The sequence below is a fragment of the Rhinopithecus roxellana genome, chromosome 14 (genome assembly GCF_007565055.1).
Source record: "Rhinopithecus roxellana isolate Shanxi Qingling chromosome 14, ASM756505v1, whole genome shotgun sequence".
NCBI classification, from domain to species: Eukaryota; Metazoa; Chordata; class Mammalia; order Primates; family Cercopithecidae; genus Rhinopithecus; species Rhinopithecus roxellana.
In genome coordinates this window covers 93,047,765-93,066,578 of record NC_044562.1, presented here as the reverse complement: position 1 = coordinate 93,066,578, position 18,814 = coordinate 93,047,765, and the positions used below count along the sequence as shown (strand labels likewise).

At 44.8% G+C, this 18,814-nt stretch overlaps 1 protein-coding gene across 4 annotated transcripts in view; it reads right to left on the bottom strand.

The window, feature by feature from the left end:
• The window catches only part of NRP2 (neuropilin 2), a 115,120-nt gene that overhangs the window by 70,985 nt on the left and 25,321 nt on the right, over positions 1-18,814 (bottom strand). For all 4 annotated transcript variants that reach the window (XM_010352641.2, XM_010352643.2, XM_030916703.1 and 1 more), the window contains exons 3-6: positions 10,370-10,551; positions 4,076-4,306; positions 2,850-3,005; positions 722-891 (exon numbers count right to left, since the gene is read on the bottom strand). In XM_010352641.2, coding sequence (XP_010350943.2) covers positions 722-891; positions 2,850-3,005; positions 4,076-4,306; positions 10,370-10,551 — 739 coding nt within the window. The remainder of the gene's footprint in view (positions 1-721; positions 892-2,849; positions 3,006-4,075; positions 4,307-10,369; positions 10,552-18,814) is intronic.

Genomic DNA, 18,814 nt, shown 5'->3' with positions numbered 1-18,814 from the left:
GCTTGTCAGTGGGTCACAAGGCTGTCTTACATGTGTCATAAAAGCAGTCACTCCTCTGGTGTGGAACTAGTAGCTTGCTTTTCCCCTGTTTACTTCTTCCCAGGGGATGAGAACTGGAGCAGTGTGCAGTGCGGGAAGATTACTCAACACGAGCTGCAAGTTTTATTCAGAATAAAGCAAACAATGGTCTGAAGAGATGCTGCTGAGCATCTGGACGCCTTGAGTTCCGTTCCTGGTAGTGACATTTTCCCATGTGTTCTTCTGATAGCTCTGTGCAAAACCTTCCTGGCAGGGCTGTCTCCAAATAGCAAAGATCATGAGAAGCTGTCATGCGCAGTTAGCACCTCAACAAACCTGCCCTTAGGAGAATGCCCCCCATGTCCCTGATGCCTCCCGTGCCAAGAATGAGGAGGATTCAAACAGCTTATAGAATGTTCCTTGAATATGTATAGTGATAGAGCAAACAGCATCCTGGCCAAACAACTCCTCCCAGGCTCAGTAATCTCCACAAGGGCAGGAGCAGGCTCCCTCTGATCAGTGTATGCCAGCATGTAACCCAGTGCGTGGCATACACATCTGTTTGGATGAATGAATCAGTGGAGTTCTCATGTATGCTGTGTTTATTTTCTTTGTGTCCTCTGTCCACCGTATTTGAGGAGCTACCCTCCTACTCCAGCAATACATACACACTCTGCACATCCTCTGGTATCTGCACAAGTACCTGGAGATACTCCTTGTTGGAATCCAAGTTGGGGGTCCAGCCATTGTCATCACCATGGAGCCGGCTTTGTTGAGGGGTCCACCTCCCATCAGAGTAGGTAGATGAGGCACTGATCTGTTCATTAGCAATCCGGCCAGACTCCATGCCCAGAGGGACATTGCACTGAAAGTCTGGGGAAAGGTCAAATGCAGAGTTAGGCCTTTCAACCTCATACCCTGGGGTCCCCCAAATGTTGCCTCCCTTCTAGGCACAAGTCCTTGCAGGCATTTCCTCATTTAACAGACCCTAATTATATGCTCATGTTTTAAAAACAACTACACCAAGTCATGGAGCTTGACAACCCCTCTGGGTCTGAAAGAAACTAAATGGGACCTAAAAGAAATCAGGCTATGGATAAATAATAGAATCATCATACAAATTAAAAATACAATCTAAAGCACAAAAACTGTTAGTGCTGCAGGCTACAGATGCCAGATGCACCATTAGTGCAATACAGGTAAATGTGAGACAGACTTGTGGCGATTTGGGTGAGCTCATACATCGTGGAAAGCCTGCTTTATTAATAAACACCCAGGAGGCACTTTTGCTTCTTTCTTTTTTCACTCAACTGTCTTGTGAGTTCTGGCACAGAAGACAGACATTACAAAGCATGAATACTTGTCTTTGGGAAACCTCTCCATGAGCACATGCATGTCACTCTCTATTCCCCTGCACCACCTGTCTGGACAAATAGACCCAGCAGTCACTTACTCTGGCCTTGTGCTGTCAGTTGCATTGCTGTCCTTCCATGAATGCCATGAACACTGATCGATATGGGTGTGCGCATGTGTCTAAGATGGGCCAGCAATCCTTATCAGGTATCAGCCTATTCCTTACTCTGTGACTGCACTGGCCATTCACGGGACCTGGTGCAATTTGCCATACTGTTTCTTTGTCACTCAATCTTCAGAGGCTCTTTGATGAAAAAACAAATGCAAAACCCAGCAACCTTCCTGCAGGCCAGGCTGCTATGTCTGTAGTTATATGTATGGTGAGTTGTCTGCAAACAGGGCAGGATTTCCACAGCTTGAAGCATTCTTAAAAGTGCTTCTTTAGTCTTGAAACTTATTTGGGGCTGGGCATGGTGGCTCACACCTATAATCCCAGCATTTGAGGAGGCGGAGGCAGGCAGAGCACTTGAGGCCAGGAGTTCAAGACCAGGCTGGCCAACATGGCAAAACCCCACCTCTGCTAAAAATACAAAAATTAGCTGGGCATGGTGGCACATGCCTGTAGTTGCAGCTACTTGGGAGGCTGAGACACGAGGATCGTTTAAACCGGGAGGTGGAGGTTGCAGTGAGCTGAGATCGAGCCACTGCACTCCAGCCTGGGCAAGAGAGACAGACTCTGTCTCAAAAAAAGAAAAAAAAAGTTATCGTTTGGATTTTTAAGTAGGAATAGCAGCACATTTGAAACACATGTCCAAGAGCAGCTGATTTGAAGATGTTGCTCAGTGCTGAGGGACCGCAAGTCCCACAGCAGCTGCGGTCAGAGTGACAGTTTTTAATTCCTTGCTTGGTGCCTGGCACATAGTAAAAGCTCCACAAACTATCTTTGGTGGATGTGTGAAGTCCAAGTCTAAGCAGTTATACCAGTCCAGTCAGGAAAACATTACCCAGGCCCAGAGATGGTTAATGTCAAAAAAATACAGAGAAAGAGAGGTTTAAAACGGTTCAGTTTTGTGACAATGGCCCCTGAGATTTTGAGAGGGGAAAAAAATGGCCACAGACTAAAAAAATGTTAGCACAGGAGGGACCCTGTATAGAGCATCCTAACTAACCTCTCTTTCATTCATGGATGAGGAAACTGAGGTATGAGATGGTGCCATGACTTTCCCTGAAAATAACTAATTCTTGTTTTATATATATATATATATATATATTTAAAGAAATAAGCACCCAGACTGACATGTGTTCTTTTCTAATCAACCTCTTCCTGGCAAGAGGATGTGGGTGCCTCTAAACTCAGATGCCACCATAAATCCATAGAGTTCCCATCTTCTCTCTCATAGAGCTAGCCTCTCTTCACCTGTACACCCTCACAGCCCTGCTGGAAGGACAGGACAGAGGTTCCCAATCGGTCAACTCACTCTCTAGCGGCTCTTGGTGGACCAGGTAGTAACGCGCAGAGAAGCCATCCTTGGCCACCGCCATGTCCGTGTGAAAGGTCAGGGAGAGGATCCCCGTCGATGAGCGAAGTTCAGAGGGTGTTTTGGTCCCACAGTACTTGCCAATCAGGGGGCCAACTGGACATTCAAGACAAAGAGAAGTCAGTGGAAATCAAAATGTCAAACTTGGTTTCCACTGTTTTCCCTTCCCCTCACTGCATTTTATTCAGTGAAGCATCACTTTGTACACCTTGCCATAAAAACCAAAGATATGTTTCAAGAACAATGGCTAATATTTTTCTTGCACATTAAAAAGCACTTTCACTTTTTCACCAAAAAGGTACAGGCCGCTTTCACTGGCTTCATTCTGTTCTCAGTGGCCTGGAAGATGAGCTGGAAAGGCATCATTACAATGTCTGTTCTACAGAGGAAGAAACTGAAGTTTGCAGAGTGCATGTGATTTCCTTATTCATACTGCTAGGAAATAGCAGAGCTGGGCCTCCAACCCAAGTTTTCTGACTAAGTCTTGTGCTTTACCCAGGAAATGAAATTGCTCTTCTTGCTTAGTCATCATGTCTCCTTTATATTAGAAGATACTTAGAATGACTACAAAAGTGAAAGATTTGTTCCTTTCCAGTACTGATTAGACCCAGGATCTATGTTGGTCTTCGCCTGTGAAGTACTAGTGGCTCTCAGCCTTGGGTGATGTACCTTTTCAATATTTATGACTATATTAATAATAATTTTAAAATTATAGTAATAATAATGATGACGATAGCAGCTAACTTGACACAGACAGGGTAAGTAATCTGTCTAAGGTTGCACAGCTGGTGAGTAGCAGAGCCAGGAGTTAAGCCCGGCCAGTCTGGCTTGGAGTCCTTCTGTTTGGTCATAGGGGTTAGCCATCAAGCCACCTTCTATCCTGACAATTTGGGGTAGAAATGAACACTATCTATAAGTTTTCTCATCCTTTCCAAGTGTCTACTTAGTCTCCTATCCTTTTCTAAAGAAATATTTCCAAGAAAGTAGACAGCCTTCCTGTAATTTCTCTCAAGCTATCCTTAGTGAAGGGGAAGAAGAGAAAGTCACCATAGGTCATATAAGAACTCATAGGAGCTTTGAAGTCTTTGTTCTTCCTCTTTATCATCACTAAAGCAATTAACAGGCAAAGGCCAAGCTACTGAAGAATGCCTCATGACATCACTCACCATGTGGAATGCCATCCCAGATGTCCAGCCAGTCGTACTTGCAGTCCCCCTCTCCCACCTGTAAAGGGTCATGCTCCAGGTCAAAGATCAGGAACTGCAGGACGATCTCCATCTTGGGTTTGGCCAGGATGGTAAAGGTGCAGTCCAAGTTGTGTGGATACTTCTCAGGAAACCCAGGGGATTCGATGGTCCCATTGGGGCTTGTGAAGTTTTTTGAGCAATCTTCAGAGCCTGTATGTAAAAGACAACTGTAGCACTAAGAAGAAGATGCCTTTCTTCGCGGCCTCTGTTACGTGGGTTATTTAAATGTTTGGGCCCAAATCCCCCTACTCTTGAGGTTTTTGTTGCCACTGGAGTGGCCCTTGAAGCAACATGCTCTTCACATGCACGTTTCAAGCCCTCATAAATTAGGGAGGCACAGCTGGCTTGCTCTACATATCAGAATGAGAGCAGCAATTGAGGAATTGGGTAGGGGTAGAGAGAAGTGTGTGTGTGTGTGTGTGTGAGAAAGAGAAAGAGATAGAGAAAGAGAGAGAGAGAGGGATTCTCTTGAAAAGGAACAGAGTCTTCTTTCTCAGTTACTCAGCTGCTCACTCCAGAAATGTAAGTTATTTCAATCCTTAAGGAAGGCTTGCTGATTGCCAGCAGGGAAAACAATGTTACCCCTTATTTATTGCTGACCTCAACACTAGCCCCTATTGTACCACAGCCAACGAAGTGCCCCCTTATCCCTCCAAGATCCAAGGTGCCTCAGGGGAGGGGCAAAGGGGAGCTTGGGTCTCATTCATGTCATGACTATATTAAAACGAGCTGCTCTGTAGTGGTCAGACAATTAACAATCGATGTTTTTAGCTGGTGGATCACAGCAGGCCGTTGGGGATGTTAAAGGCCGCTCCGGCAACAAGTTTGGAAAAATGCAGCAGTGCATTGACATTTGGAAGGCTTGTGGTGTGGATGGTCTTGTTTCTCTCCTGAGCTCTTGTGTCTGCTTTCTTGGGACGCATGGAGGCATCCTGATTAAATGTGGCACACATTCGCATCCTGGTGCAAACTTGGATGGCAACAGGAACAGGAACAGGAGCTCGTAAGAGGATTGCAGCCACCCTATCTCTGAATGCCTCTAGGTGGAGTCATATTAAAAGGGTCCTTGTTGTGCTTTAATCCAGCCACCATTTGCCAGGGCAGCACCACAGACGGGTCCCAGGAGCACTGCAACCCAGACCTATGGACCCACGGAGCACGAGCTTGTGCACATTCACGCAACGAATGGAAATACTGGACAATTAGAATTGATTTCACTCATTATGTTCAGATTTTAAAAGAAGAAAAGGAAGCAGGATTTTTAAGGAGGATAATAGACACTCTTAAGCATTAAAAAAAAAAAAAAAACCCACCAGAAATACTTGATAAACTAGGTGTTTACTGGCAGGAAGTGTCCTCTGGGGCTCACACTCAAATATAACTAGGTGATGTCAATACATTGATCTTAGCCTGCGGCGATGTCTTTATCCTCAGCTCCTGTAGGAGGCCTCTCGTTGAGTCTCTTTATTGATGACAGCTTTCTGGAAAGAGGCAAATGTCTGATTTGGAAGAAGTGCCATGCAAATAAGTGGGGATGGAGGAGTTGCAACTTTCTTCAGCACCAGACAGAAAATTCCAGTATGTCCTCTCTATCCATCCATCACTTCCTACTTTCCACCTTGTGCTGTGCCTTGGCAGGGTAGGGACTAGGAACACACGAGAGCAAGGGCTAACCTTTGCATGGGTTCTGTGGAGGCTCTAAGCAGCAAATCTCAGAGGCTCTGCACCCCATCATTCATATGCATGGCAGCAGCAGGGCAGGCCCAGAGTTTTCAATGGGCAGCTAGTCCTGGCGGGATGAGCTGGGGCCGCCTCCCCCAGCTTTGTTTATGATTGGGTTTCAGACTCCTGAGGGCCTCCTCAATGGCCCGGGATGAGGCAATTCAGCAAAGCCAAGCCAGCTGGCAGGTCTTCAGGGGGCCAAGAGGAATTTTGAAAAGGTTAGAGTTTATGGCTGCTGTGCAGCATTCCTCATGCGGGCCACTCAGCTGAGCCTCACACATGGTTGGAGGAAATTAACTCTCTATTCACTTCTTGCTTGAGATCTAGAAAGAGCATCCTGACGTGCCCTCTTAGAGCTTGCTCTATTGTTATTCCCTTAGAAGGCAAGGGGAATCTCCACCCCCCTGGGAGTGGGGAATTTTCTGGTGGAATTTTTCTTTGGTTCCTGTCATCAGTGGGGCACAAGTGCTTCCATGATGGACATCTACTGAGTCTAAGAGAGACTTGGAGAATGTGAAATTTGAAAGTATCCATTGTTCTCAGGGTCTTGAGTTCCTGCAATTGTCTGAAAAGCAACTTCAACCTTAGGTACTTAAGGCAAAAAAAAAAAAAAAAAAAAAAGCATTTCTGATATATGGCTATAAATGGGTATATCCTTTGACTCATTTTGAAGGCAGTGGAAAAACTTTTGTCCAGTTTTATCTGTTTTTATGCAGAAAAATCAAATCTGTCTATTAACATCATGCATTCATCTCTAATCATACCATCTCACTGTTTGCAGCATCACAAAAGCAGTTGAATAGCAGATGCCAAGAAGAGATCTCAGAAAAGGAGACAGAAGCTGGCTCTTGCAGACATCTGCCTTATCCAAGATCCTTTTCTGAGATGTCTTAGAAGGTTTAAAGGTTAAACGAAGAACTCGAGTCAACAAATACTCAAGCCCACTCAAGGCTAAGATTGTCCACAGAAGCTGGGGGATTTGGGTTGCAGTGAATGATTTCATAGGAAAGGACTGCTATGAAAAATGTCCACTCCGTTTTTCCACTGTGAATTTTACAATAACTCTGCAAGTAGAAGAATCTACAGGTATGAAGACATTTAAAACACGGCGGATTTACCGGAAGCTGAGTTTGCCTTTTTCCGCAGAAGGTGAATTCAGTTCCTGAATTCAGGAAGTGGAGGCAGTAGGCACTCCGGGTTTTCTCTACCTCTGTGAATGACCCCAGAAATGTCAGTTTCTGAAGTGTCACCAGCAAACAGGAAAGAAAACCTGATCTTGAACTTATGGTTAAAGGGGCTTCTGGAAAAAACCAAACACACACACACATTTTCCACTGATTTTGTTTTCAACATGACATTTTACGTTTAAAAATTCCTTTTTTTCTGTTCTTACGATATCTTGATTTGAGATCTTTTAAATTTATGAGTTGTTCTGACTTACCCTTTTAAATGTAGACAGTCTGGTAACATACAGAATCTTTTATAAACCACTTCACTTAGGGCAGACATGAACCTTCCACGCCAGCCACATGCCCTGGTCAGCACTCACACCGTGGGTCCTGCAGCAGAGGCTCACCAGGATAATGTACCACTGAAGGCTTCTAGAGCCCTCAGTATGGCTATTTGCATATCTGTGTTTACAGTTTTCCCCGCTTCTTCCTCTCTATGAATCCGACTAGCAAACATAGCTGTGTTTGTTTGGATTTCTTCAGCATGTCCACCCATTTCTTTCATGTTCTGTGGATGACGTAAACTTTGTATATTTTCTCTCCTGACTCCAACAATGGAAATGTGGGTATAGGACATGGCATCTGCATGAATGCTCATTTTTCTAAACTTCTCTGTTTTGAATTTTGCTCCCTTGCACATTTCTGCACTTTATATAAGGTTGACTTTTTTTTTTTTTTTTTTTTTGAGATGGAATTTCGCTCTTGTCATCCAGGCTGGAGTGCAATGGCACGATCTCAGCTCACTGCCACCTCCACCTCCTGGGTTCAAGCGATTCTCCTGCCTCAGCCTCCCAAGTAGCTGGGATTGCAGGTACGTGCCACCACGCCCGGCTAAGTTTTGTAGTTTTAGTAGAGATGGGATTTCGCCATGTTGGCCAGGCTGGTCTCAAACTCCTGACCTCAGGTGATCTGCCTGCCACAACCTCCCAAAGTGCTGGGATTACAGGCATGAGCCACCGAGCCTGGCATATGTAAGATTGATTTTCATGCGGAGAGTTGCTCTTCTAGCAGCAGGTGGGTATGATGGCAGGTACAAGTGGCCCTGAGGAGTCTACTAGGCTCTCATCTGCTCTCTCACATTGCCAGGAGTGTGGCTGTTGTTGGCAGGGCTTTCTCTCACAATCATCTCTTCACTAGGCAACCCCAATCCTTAAAGCAGGAAACCCCATTTCTCCAAGCCGAAGCCATCCCTTGGCTGGCACCATTGTTGCTAGGTGGTTCACAGACTTGTTGCTTCATTTGAAATCCTGCTTCAGCATGTCCTCAAGACAGCAATGTTGAATTATGACACCCTCTTACATGTTTTATCTTTTAATATCCTCCTTTCAAATTTGCATGATGGATAGAGTGAACATTGACTTTTCCCATGGCTTTCTGGAGAATGTAGCATGATGCCTTGCGAAATACTAAGTTGGGTGGTGTGAGACCAAGGCTGAGCTTTCATGGCCCTGCTCACCCTTGTTCTGACTTCCCTTGGCCATCTTCCTGGAAGATCTTGCTTGGAGCTGTTTTCCTTTCATGGCCAGCACAGTGCAGCCAAGTGGCAGCATTAGCACTAGGGACCTTGCTACTGAATAGATTCTCTGGAGACCCTCAATTGCTAAGCCACTCGCTGCTCCCCCATTTTCATAACCACCACATGTCAATTGTACCTTTACTTTGCACTTATTCATTGTCTCATATCATAGTTTTCATTTCAATTTACATACATACTCATCCAATAACATTGCCTGTGAGTCTGTCATGTGCAAAGGGTTTGCACACCTGCCTCTCCAACCCAAAGAGAGCAAGCACCCTCTTTTGTTTCTTTCTATTTTATTCTACCCACTGCTCGGCAGCAGAGGATATTCCACTGGTGCTGGTGTCATTGATCTGAATTTTGCGCAAGACTCGGGAATATGGATCAAGCTACTCATGGACTTCACAACAGCTTGAGCCACTGGACACACAGATTGTCAGCCCCTGTGACTTTATCACAGTCAGGAGCATGAAAACCCAAGGCAGACAGACTTTCTTGGGACCTGTGCCCTGCAGCAGCCTGGGCTGCCACTCTTGCACGACACGGTCCCCTTGGCCCCACCCCTTCATTTGATTCCACGTTCTTGTTCTCGGGCAGACAAATCCGACAAATATTTAGACAGAGTGGATATAAAAAGTGCTTTCAGCAGCTACCACTTCCTTTCAAGAACTGTTTAGTGAAAAAGAAAATATATATGAATAGTTCCCCTCACACTGAACTCAACAGGCGCCAGTCTTGGGCCTCTTGATGACAAGGCTGACAGCCTCCCCTTGAACCAGACTCCATCCACGAGTTGTAAAACTTGGGCTGCTGGGGGGAGAGGGGAGACACACACATAGATGGAAGGGGAGCCTCTGAGGAGGGGGAGTGAGCGGTGGGTGGGAAGGACTGGAGGACATGCTTCCCTTAGCCTCGAGATAACAAGCTCCACACATCACAGAAGAGGACACACCACCGGGAGAGTGTGAGTGTAGCTGATGAAGCGGGGTCTTGTGAATAAAAGTCTGCTGCATTTAGTTTTGGAAATGAGCACTGGCCCATAGTCTCAGGCCCTAAAGTAATCTAAGGGGGACCTGATGGAAATCAAGCAGTCAACTTAAAGCAAGTGCAGTGCCCTCTGACTCTTTTTCTGCTATTTTCTGATTGCTTTTCAGGGAGTCAAGTTCATTGGCATTTAGAGAGTAGGGGTTCAATGGACAGAGGTGGTAACATGGACTACCAAGGGATGGCTTCGGCTCGGAGAAATGGGGTGGCCTGCTTTAAGCCTTATTTTAATTTAAAAGCTATGGTGTGACCCCATTTGGGAGGTCATGGCAAGATCTTTATAGAGACTCCAAGCAATGAAAAGATTATGTCCTCAGTCCCATATAGTTCCAAATGAAGACATTAGACCATGAAGTAATTGTGAGAAAGTCATCAGAGTTTTGCTTTTTCCCATGAAGACTATTTTGATTTTAAAAAGCATACAAAAATCAGATTCTTTCAAGAAGTGTTTTTCTATTTGTCTAATACCATAAACAATGGCTGCTTTGCCCCCGCATTCTGCAGTGTGCCCCCTTAAGCTAGTGGATAACCTGAGCTGGTTCTTCTTCTCGGGATGTCTCTGGGTTCACCTTGAACCGCTCACCGTGCTCAAGCTGGATGACACTGTCACCCTTACCCAGTGCCTCAGCCCACTGGGTGCTGTCCCTCCTTCTTCTCTAAAACGCCCATCTCCCGGCCCCTACGTGGGACCACACTGACCTGTCTTGAAGATCTCGTAGCGCAGAGAGAAGCCTGCCCCCTGCCGGGCGTAGTCGGAGGTGAACTTGATGTAGAGCATGGAGCCCGAGGAGATGATGGTGGGCGGGGCGATGTTCCCACAGTGTTTGCCCAGGAGGTCTGCGGATTCACTGTCCCCATCCCGAATCTCGATAAAGTCATACCTGAGTGGGGATGGCACAGACAAGAAAAGATCACTCGAAGGACATGAGAAGGACCGCTGTGTCGCTCCCACTCATGTCTCTGTTCATTTGGAGACGTTCAGGTGTTTCAGATGGATAAGCGAAGGGCACTTATGTCTGCTTGCACAGACTGGCAAACAGAGATACTGCAAGTTGTTGTGCTTTGTGAAAGCCACAGAGTGAATAAACACATGACTGGAAGGCCTTATCTCTTGCCCACGTAAAAGCAGGAGCACCATTCTATCAAATATCACAAAACACATTTTTTTCTTCCTTCAATAGCACCATTTTTATTTCCATTATGCTCTCTCAGAATCTTAGTCTCTCCTTCTTAGCTCTGTGACATTGCAAGCTGCTGAACCCCTTTGAGCATCAATTTCTTCATCTGTAAGATGAGGATAAATATATCCATTCCACAAGGCTGGGGAGAAGATGGAATGAAAAAATATAGACGTAAGGGGCTAGGCACTGTGCCAGACACACGGGGGATGTTTCGGAGACATTTGCTTATTTTCCCATCTCCCTCCAGCCCCCTGTTTCAATTTTCCCCTGGGCCATCCCTTCTTTAATTGTTAGTGACAAAGACTCCCCACCCTGGGCCACCGCCCTTCCTAAGATGACTCTGCGAGGTTCACATCAGCAGTGTCTAGTCAACATGTGTTCTTAAAAGGAATCAGCCTCATATTAGATAAGGCAATAAAAACCTTTCTCCAAAAGCAGGGGTGAGTCTCCAGGGGCCCACCGGCTACGTGCACACAACTATTAGCCTCAGCCAGAGGCAGGGCAGGCTGCCCTCCTGAAGCAGAGGCCTGTGCTCATTTGAAGCAGAGTCAAACTGGCCAGGGCTGGAAAGAAGGCACCTCAAAGACACCCTTGGCTCGGTTCATGGGAAGGTGCAAACATAATGCACCATTTTATCTTGACAGACGCACATTTTCCAGCCCCGGTATGTGCTCTGGCAGTCCTCACTGTGCTGCGTTTGTGCTTGCTTTCTGGGCTCCCAGTTAATACTCCTGTCACAACTGCTTAGGTGGGAAACTTCCTGCCCACCAGCTCCCTTCCAACTGCTGGCCGCTGCACCATTATTTACTGAAAACCATCCATCTCCCTCTCCCTCCCTTTCTGTTTATTTATTTTGCATCAACCTGTTAAAGCAACACTTAAATCTCTTCCTTGCGGGTAAAGAGAGGGCTGGGAATGCACCCTTCTCTGGGATGTGCCTGCCAATGGTTCCTGTCACATACAAGGATCTGGGGTTGCCGGCTGCCTGCAGGAGTGGCTGGTGTGAGCTGGGGAGGCCTGAGGCCTCACTTCAGCCCTCAGAAGCTATGTTACTCAGCCACTCAAATAATAGACCTGTAAAGGAAGTCTAAGCAGGAGTGGACCAGGATTAATTCATTCTTAGACCCCACAGGGCTGGACTCCCACAGTCAAAAAAAAAACTGCTGAAGCTCCTTAGAGTCTGGAGAAATCAAAACGGCAGTTTCACCCCCCAGGAAGAAATGGAGACATGGTCACAGATTGAGAAGGCCGTGAGTTTGGGGGAATCTGTTTAGGTCTGTGGTTTCAGTGTGGGAGATGGTGCTGACTTTGAAAACATGCTTCCTCATTTCCAAAACAAAAGTAAAAAGATGCTTCGTTTGTTCTCAGGGGAAACTCCTAAACCTTCCAGAAAACCCCTCCTTGCTACTTTCACACTAAGGCAAGCACTGCTGGACAGACACATTCCTGTGAGCCATGGCGATGCCCTGGCAATGTGCACAAAGGGTGAGAGGCTCTGCCACCCATGTTCATGAATCAGACAACTCATCTGGACTAAGAAATGCAGGGCCCAGAGTGCAAGAGTCCCAATCCCAGAGGCAGACAGTGCTGGGCTTGTACCCCAGCTTGGCCACTCTTTAGCTAGGTGACCTCAGGCAAGTTACTGAACCTTTCTGAGCCTCAGAAATGGGGAGAAAAAGAGTAAAGTAGGGATATTACAATCTTCTCCTGGGGTTGATGTGAGACTTAAATGATAAGATCTAATCAATATGAAGTGTTAGTCCGTAGTCTGGCACTCAGTGTGTGCTAAGTAAATGTGAACTGTGATTTGTTGTATTCTCACACCCATTTCAGAGGCGAGGAGGCTGAGCCACAGAGCAGAAGTGACCTTGTTTTAAGAGATGGAACAAATAAGCAGAGGTTCAGTATCAGCGGGAATGGAAATCTGTTCAAACAGTCTGGAAGGCATTTTGGTGAAATGTGACAAAAGTTAATATGTACATAGCCTTTAATCCAGCAATCCTACTGCTAGGAATTTTTCCTAAGAAAATAATCAGACAATTGTGCAAAGATGCATATGCATCTTTGTGTATATATTTTGAAAAAATATAAAAAGTGGGAGGATATTTTGCTCATAAATAGTTTCAAAGCCCAACCATAGAGGGAGGGTGAATCCCTTTGGGATATTTATAAAATGGAATACTCTGCTGCTACAATCAATAATCTGCAGGTCCAGAATTTTTTTTTTTAATGGAAAAATGTTCATGCTATACTGTTAACTTTTTTAAAAGGAGATTTTTAAAAAGTATGTTTTAAAAGGTATACATACATTTCCTTACATAAACATACAGAGGAAGTCTGAAAGACCACTAAAATATTAACAATGGCCAGAGACATGGGTGGTGGGATGATGGGTAAGTTTTACTTTCTTCTTTGTAAAAGAATGCAGCTCTCGTGATTTAGCAGATGTAGAAGTAAGTTCATCATCATCACCATCATCATCCATGTCACAGAACTGGAGTGAGGAATAAATGAGACACAGTAGGTTGGGACACCTAGAACAGTGCCCAGGACATGACCCACATTCAATAAATAATTTTTTAAACTTTTTTTAAAGGATCGCCAGATAGTTCCAGTCTTTGTGTTGCCAATTTCTCTAGGAAGGACAGAGAGAGGCCCTGACATCCCACTGGCTTATTCATCAGAAGTGAGAGGGTTTTATCTGGTTGCCTAATCACCCGTGGAGTCATTTAGGGGATTAACAGAATCAGCAATGAAGCAGGGCTGCCCAACAAATGCCACTGTTACAAGCTTGCCTCAATTTACTCAACGGATATAGACCACCCCAAATCCCTTCTTGTAATGCTGCCTGCAACAAATACATCCTTATGCATCTACACACACATATAGAGAAGGGATGCATTTTCGAAAAAGCTTCATATAATTCAGTCATACTAAAAAGTTTTTCTCTGAGCTTGTTAGTTAAAGAACCCCTCTGGTGAATTCTTTTGTGAAGCAAATAATCAACAAGCCTTACTTGAACTTCTTAGAAAAACGAGATTTTTCTATAAGGTTTGCTTGAGGGGAAGTGACACAGAGTTACAATTCGGCAGCTGAAATCCCCGCAACTTCCAGTGTTCTGGTTCTGCCCTGTGGACAAGCCCCATGTAACCACATGGTCTTCTGGCTGGGACTTTTATATAAAGGGCACACTCCAAATGACATGCTGACTTCATGCAGAATGTTTCATTTACCTCATGTGTGACTGACTCATTTGGGGAAATTTTTTATTATGAGGGATTTGCTACGGTTGGAGTAAATCTCCTTAGAAATTTCAGTGTTGTCAGGTTCATTTGTGAAGAGTTAGGCACAGGCTTTGGAAGTTTCTGGCTTTGGAATAAATATGGCTTTGCATCTAGTGTCTAATATCCAGTGTTTGGTTAAAGGAATCTGGGGTACAGACTCAGAGCTCACCCCAACGATAGTCAAGTAGGATAACTTGAAAAGCCGCTCCTCTTAGAACATATCACTCGTTTTCCAGAAGGCAACATAAGCCAGCTAACGGACATATTAACTAGAGTGTTTGCATTTCATTATTCATAATCTCTCCTAAATGAAAAATTCCTTTCAAAGCTTTAACACTACCTTGTATTGTTTTATTTATTTTTTTCCTGAGCTGAAATAGCCATCTCTATTCCCAGTTCTTTATTTTCTCTCTAAAATGGTTCCCCGAGTGCCTTTTTACTTGTCTCCTTACAGATTCTGACGTCTGCATGGTGAGCATTTGTCTAGAGAATGCTTTCTCTACTTTCTTTCTCAACTTCAAAGTCTTACATTTCTCTCCCCAAACCTACATTTGGGCCATGGGAAATTTTGACAGTGAAGTTAATTTTAAGAGTCCACGGGAGAGATATGAAAAAGCAACAATCTCATCTCTTCCTCTCATCACTAGGCAAACATGAAAAAGGGCTTTCTAGTTTCCATAACTGTCTCCATGCTTGACACTTCCCAGCAGGGCACGAAAGGCTGGTTTAGTCAACAGAGCCTGTGCTGGAAGATTCACCAAGCTGAAGTCCTTCTTTCAGGACACCAAAATGTCTGGCCCTTGTCAGAACCCAGCTTTAGGGATGCCACACAGAACCACTTGGAAGGAGATTACTGTATCGAAGATAGAGTACTTAGGTCTTCTGAGGAAGAATACTCTGCCCCTTCTTTTGGGTCTACATATCAGAACATCTCTGCCCAAGTCCTGACATCATAACCTTTGCCATCCAAGCAAGACCTCCTTTCACACTGCTCATCATAAGATCATAAGATGTTGAAGACATTTTTTATATGGTGAGCTCTTTCCAACCCCAGGGCCTTTGCAAGTGCTCTTTCCTCTGCCTGCAATACTCCTCACTGGTGTTTTCCAGGGCTGGTTGTTGCACATCCTTCAGGCTTAAGTAAAAATGTTATCTCCTCAGAGAAACCTGCTGTCACCACCCTATTTCAGATGGCATGCCCTTATTCTCTATCTCACCATCCTCTTACTTCTTTCATTGCTATGATCATAATCTGGAAAGGTCTTGTCAATATGCTTATTTGTTTATGATCTGTCTCCTGCCCTAGACAATAAGCACCATGAAGGCAAGGACCTTGCCTCTTCACTGCTGAATTTACGACACTTGCTTGGTGCCTGGCATGTAGGAGGTCTCATTCACTTTTTGTTGAGTAAATAAATGTAAATGAATAAGGGACTCGAGGCTGGTGTTCCATGTTAAGAAGAATGCGTGCTACAATGATGCTTTCCGTGGAGTTTGATCCATTTTATACTCTCTGTCTTTGTGCCCCAACACATTTACTGAGCTATTCTGGTTGTATCTGAAAACCAAAATGTTGCCTTGTGACTCAAAAACATGAAATATAACATTTTGAGTGGAAGAAACATCGCAAATCATGCTGACAGCATTTTCACTATTAGCGGCAAACAAATCAACTATAATTAAAATGCTGTCAAAGTGATTTGAGATTTTTCTCACACTTTCAAAATTCCATATTTCATGAGTAGATTATCCAGGCCAGAGAATTTATCACCTCCTGGAGTGCCTTTCTTCCAGGAGGCTCAAAGACATCTACAAACACTGTCTTATTAATCCTTACATTAAAACCTGTGAGGAAATTAGGAGGAAAAAAGCAGCACTGTCACACACAACTTCCCAACAAAGAAGCTGCATGATGCCTAAAAAGGCTGCAAGGCAGGTCTGCACAGTGCTAAGGTCTCTGGTCTGTTCAGACCTGAAGCCACGCCACCTGCTTCTTGGGCTCAGTACAGTCACCTAGCCTTTATGGAGAAGTCAGTTCACTGTCAGGTCAGATTTTTTTAAGTAAATTTCATTTCCTTGAATTTCTGCCTTGCATCTGTACCACCCATTTACTAAAAAGCTGTTATATCACATTTTATTGAGCATTTACTATGGGCCAGGCTGTTGATTCAGATATTATTTCATTTAATCCTCATTTCATCCAAACCAGGCCCTGTTACAATTACCATCCATTTGCAGATGCAGACATTGGGGCTCAGAGAGGTTAAGTGACCTGCCCAAGGTTACATGAGGAAGAAAGGTCAGAGGGAGGCTTTGAACCCAAGTAGTCAAACTCCAGGGCACAGAGACCTCCCCTTCCTCCCTTTGTCTCCTTGTGGGATGAAGATCTGAGGGCAATGAAAATACCAGATTGACATAGCACAATAGCATTAGCAGGTATCGGGTATAAAGAATCCTTATGGCTTCAGTTAGGTTTCCACAAAATGGGCGTAAGGTATGTAAGAGACTTAACACAATCTTGCTCTTTTGAGTTGTTCTGTTTAAATAAGGCTGAAGGACTTACCAAAATTAAAAGACACATCGCCAACAGGAAAAGTGAGCGGATTTGGAATCCATGATTTCGAGACTCACCCAGTAGAAATCTAGCTTGCAAGAGTTCAGATGGGATAACATATTAATTTTTGTAAGTGTGGTATTTTTATAAGCACATATATATCCATATGTGAACATATGGCCCATGGAGTGAGAAAGCAGCATCCCGTATATTTATAAGCTCTTAAGTTATCATCTAGAGCACATATTCTTAAATCCGTGGATTTCTACTAGGGCCTACACGCAAGTGTAAGTGGGTTGGGGGAGCTCTGATGCTGTTTGCTGAAATTTTGTGTTTGTGAGTAGGCACATTTTTCTAGGGAAAAGGTCTGTGACAAAAGAAACGTTAAATTACTGTTAACTGAAACATACCTAAGAGGGTGTTGTGTAATCTGGGAAGTGTAGCACGTGGGCTTTGTGGACAGACCCAGCTACTTTCTGGCACTTGTTCATGGTGTGATTACAGACAAGGTATTTAACCTCTCTGAGTTTCAGTTTCATCATCTACAAAATGGACATAATAACAGTCTCCACCTTTGGGGATGGTGGCAGGATTGCGAAGGTACATGCAGGCCCAGCACAGTGCCAGATGCCTTAGGAAGTGTCTGAGAGCCCCTGGCTATTTTTATTATTATCAGTATAAAACAAAACAGGATGGTGGGTGTGGAGAAGAGAAGAGTTACACACACATGACACCTTGGGAGCCAGACAGGAGAAGATGAAACGAAAAGCACAGTTAGAGGCAGTCTCCATACCCCCCTTCTTGGGGCTGGGTTTCTAAAAAATCATCCCCCTGCACAAATCCATCAACAGTGTTTCAGACACTTGAGTTTTCAAGATTTTATGTCAAACTTGTGTTTCTGAGCCCAGGCTGTGTTTGAAACCACCCGTCCTCCATCTGCTGTCTTAGATAGCAAGGTACTCAAGCTCCCAAGAGGCTGCTGAGTTAATGCACATCAATGGGTCAGCACAGTGCATGGCACACAGTACGTGCTCAACGAATAGCCATTTGTTGTTAATGCTGCTGTTATTCTTATTTGCTATTTAAAGCCAAGGGCTCAAACAGTTCCCAAACTCTGTGTCTGTTTGTGTATCTGCATCGGTACCCAGTGCCTTTTTAAGAGTGGCTGTTTGCAGTTGCATTTTCTTCCTTCATTTCTTCCCACCAGAAATATCTGATATTTTGAGCTTCTTATCCACAATCCCCTCACAACCAGGGACACCACAGCTCTTCAGAAGGGAGGAAGTCTGACCACCCACCAAAGGAAGTACATGGAGAGAATAACCCAAAACAAACTGAAAGAATTATTCCAAAAAACCTTGAAGGCAAGAAAATGGAAACGACGAATAACATCTATTTATAATTACTGGCTATTTTTCCACAGAGACCCTGCGATGATAGTGAGGGCCCCGCCAATCTCATTGTTCCTCATGGAGCAGGCTGCCAAGAACGCCTCCCGGTGTGCGGAAGGAGGCCGCTCCAGACAGCGCGTCTGATAAGTCTCTCTGAAGGTGAACTTTTAGAGAATTGAGGGCACACAACAAAGCCTCCCCCACTTCTGCCCTGGTCCTTTGGGTGAATACCATTTCCCTCGCTGACCTGGCTGGCCAGCAAGGCACATTCCTGAGGCCGTGTGGTCACGGGTCTGCTCTGCTTCTGGACCAGCACACACACTGGAGGCCACTTGGATGAAACATGTTTGCTTGTGTAAGGAATGGTTTTCTAGGCAACCGGTGGCAATGTGAAGTTTAAGGCTTTGGGGCAGGCTGCTTTCAGCATGAGTGTCGGGTCTTTCATTGGTCTGCTCTGTGTCTATAAAATCCTCACCCTCTGTAGTCAACTTACAGGGCCCCTTGCTAGCATTCTGGAATGATACCAGAGTGCAAAGAAGAGTAGTCCACAATTTCTTTCCAGTTCTGTTTTTCTCAGCGGCAGCGGCAGCAGTCAAGGTGAATCCCAGCCTGGCTAGGACTCGCTGAATTTTCCTATGCTGGTCTGGGTCAATCATGCTTGCATGCCTCAGTTTGCCTCATTTGACAAAACGGAATGGGGATCATGCTTTTGTGCCTGGTGGGGATGCCTGCAT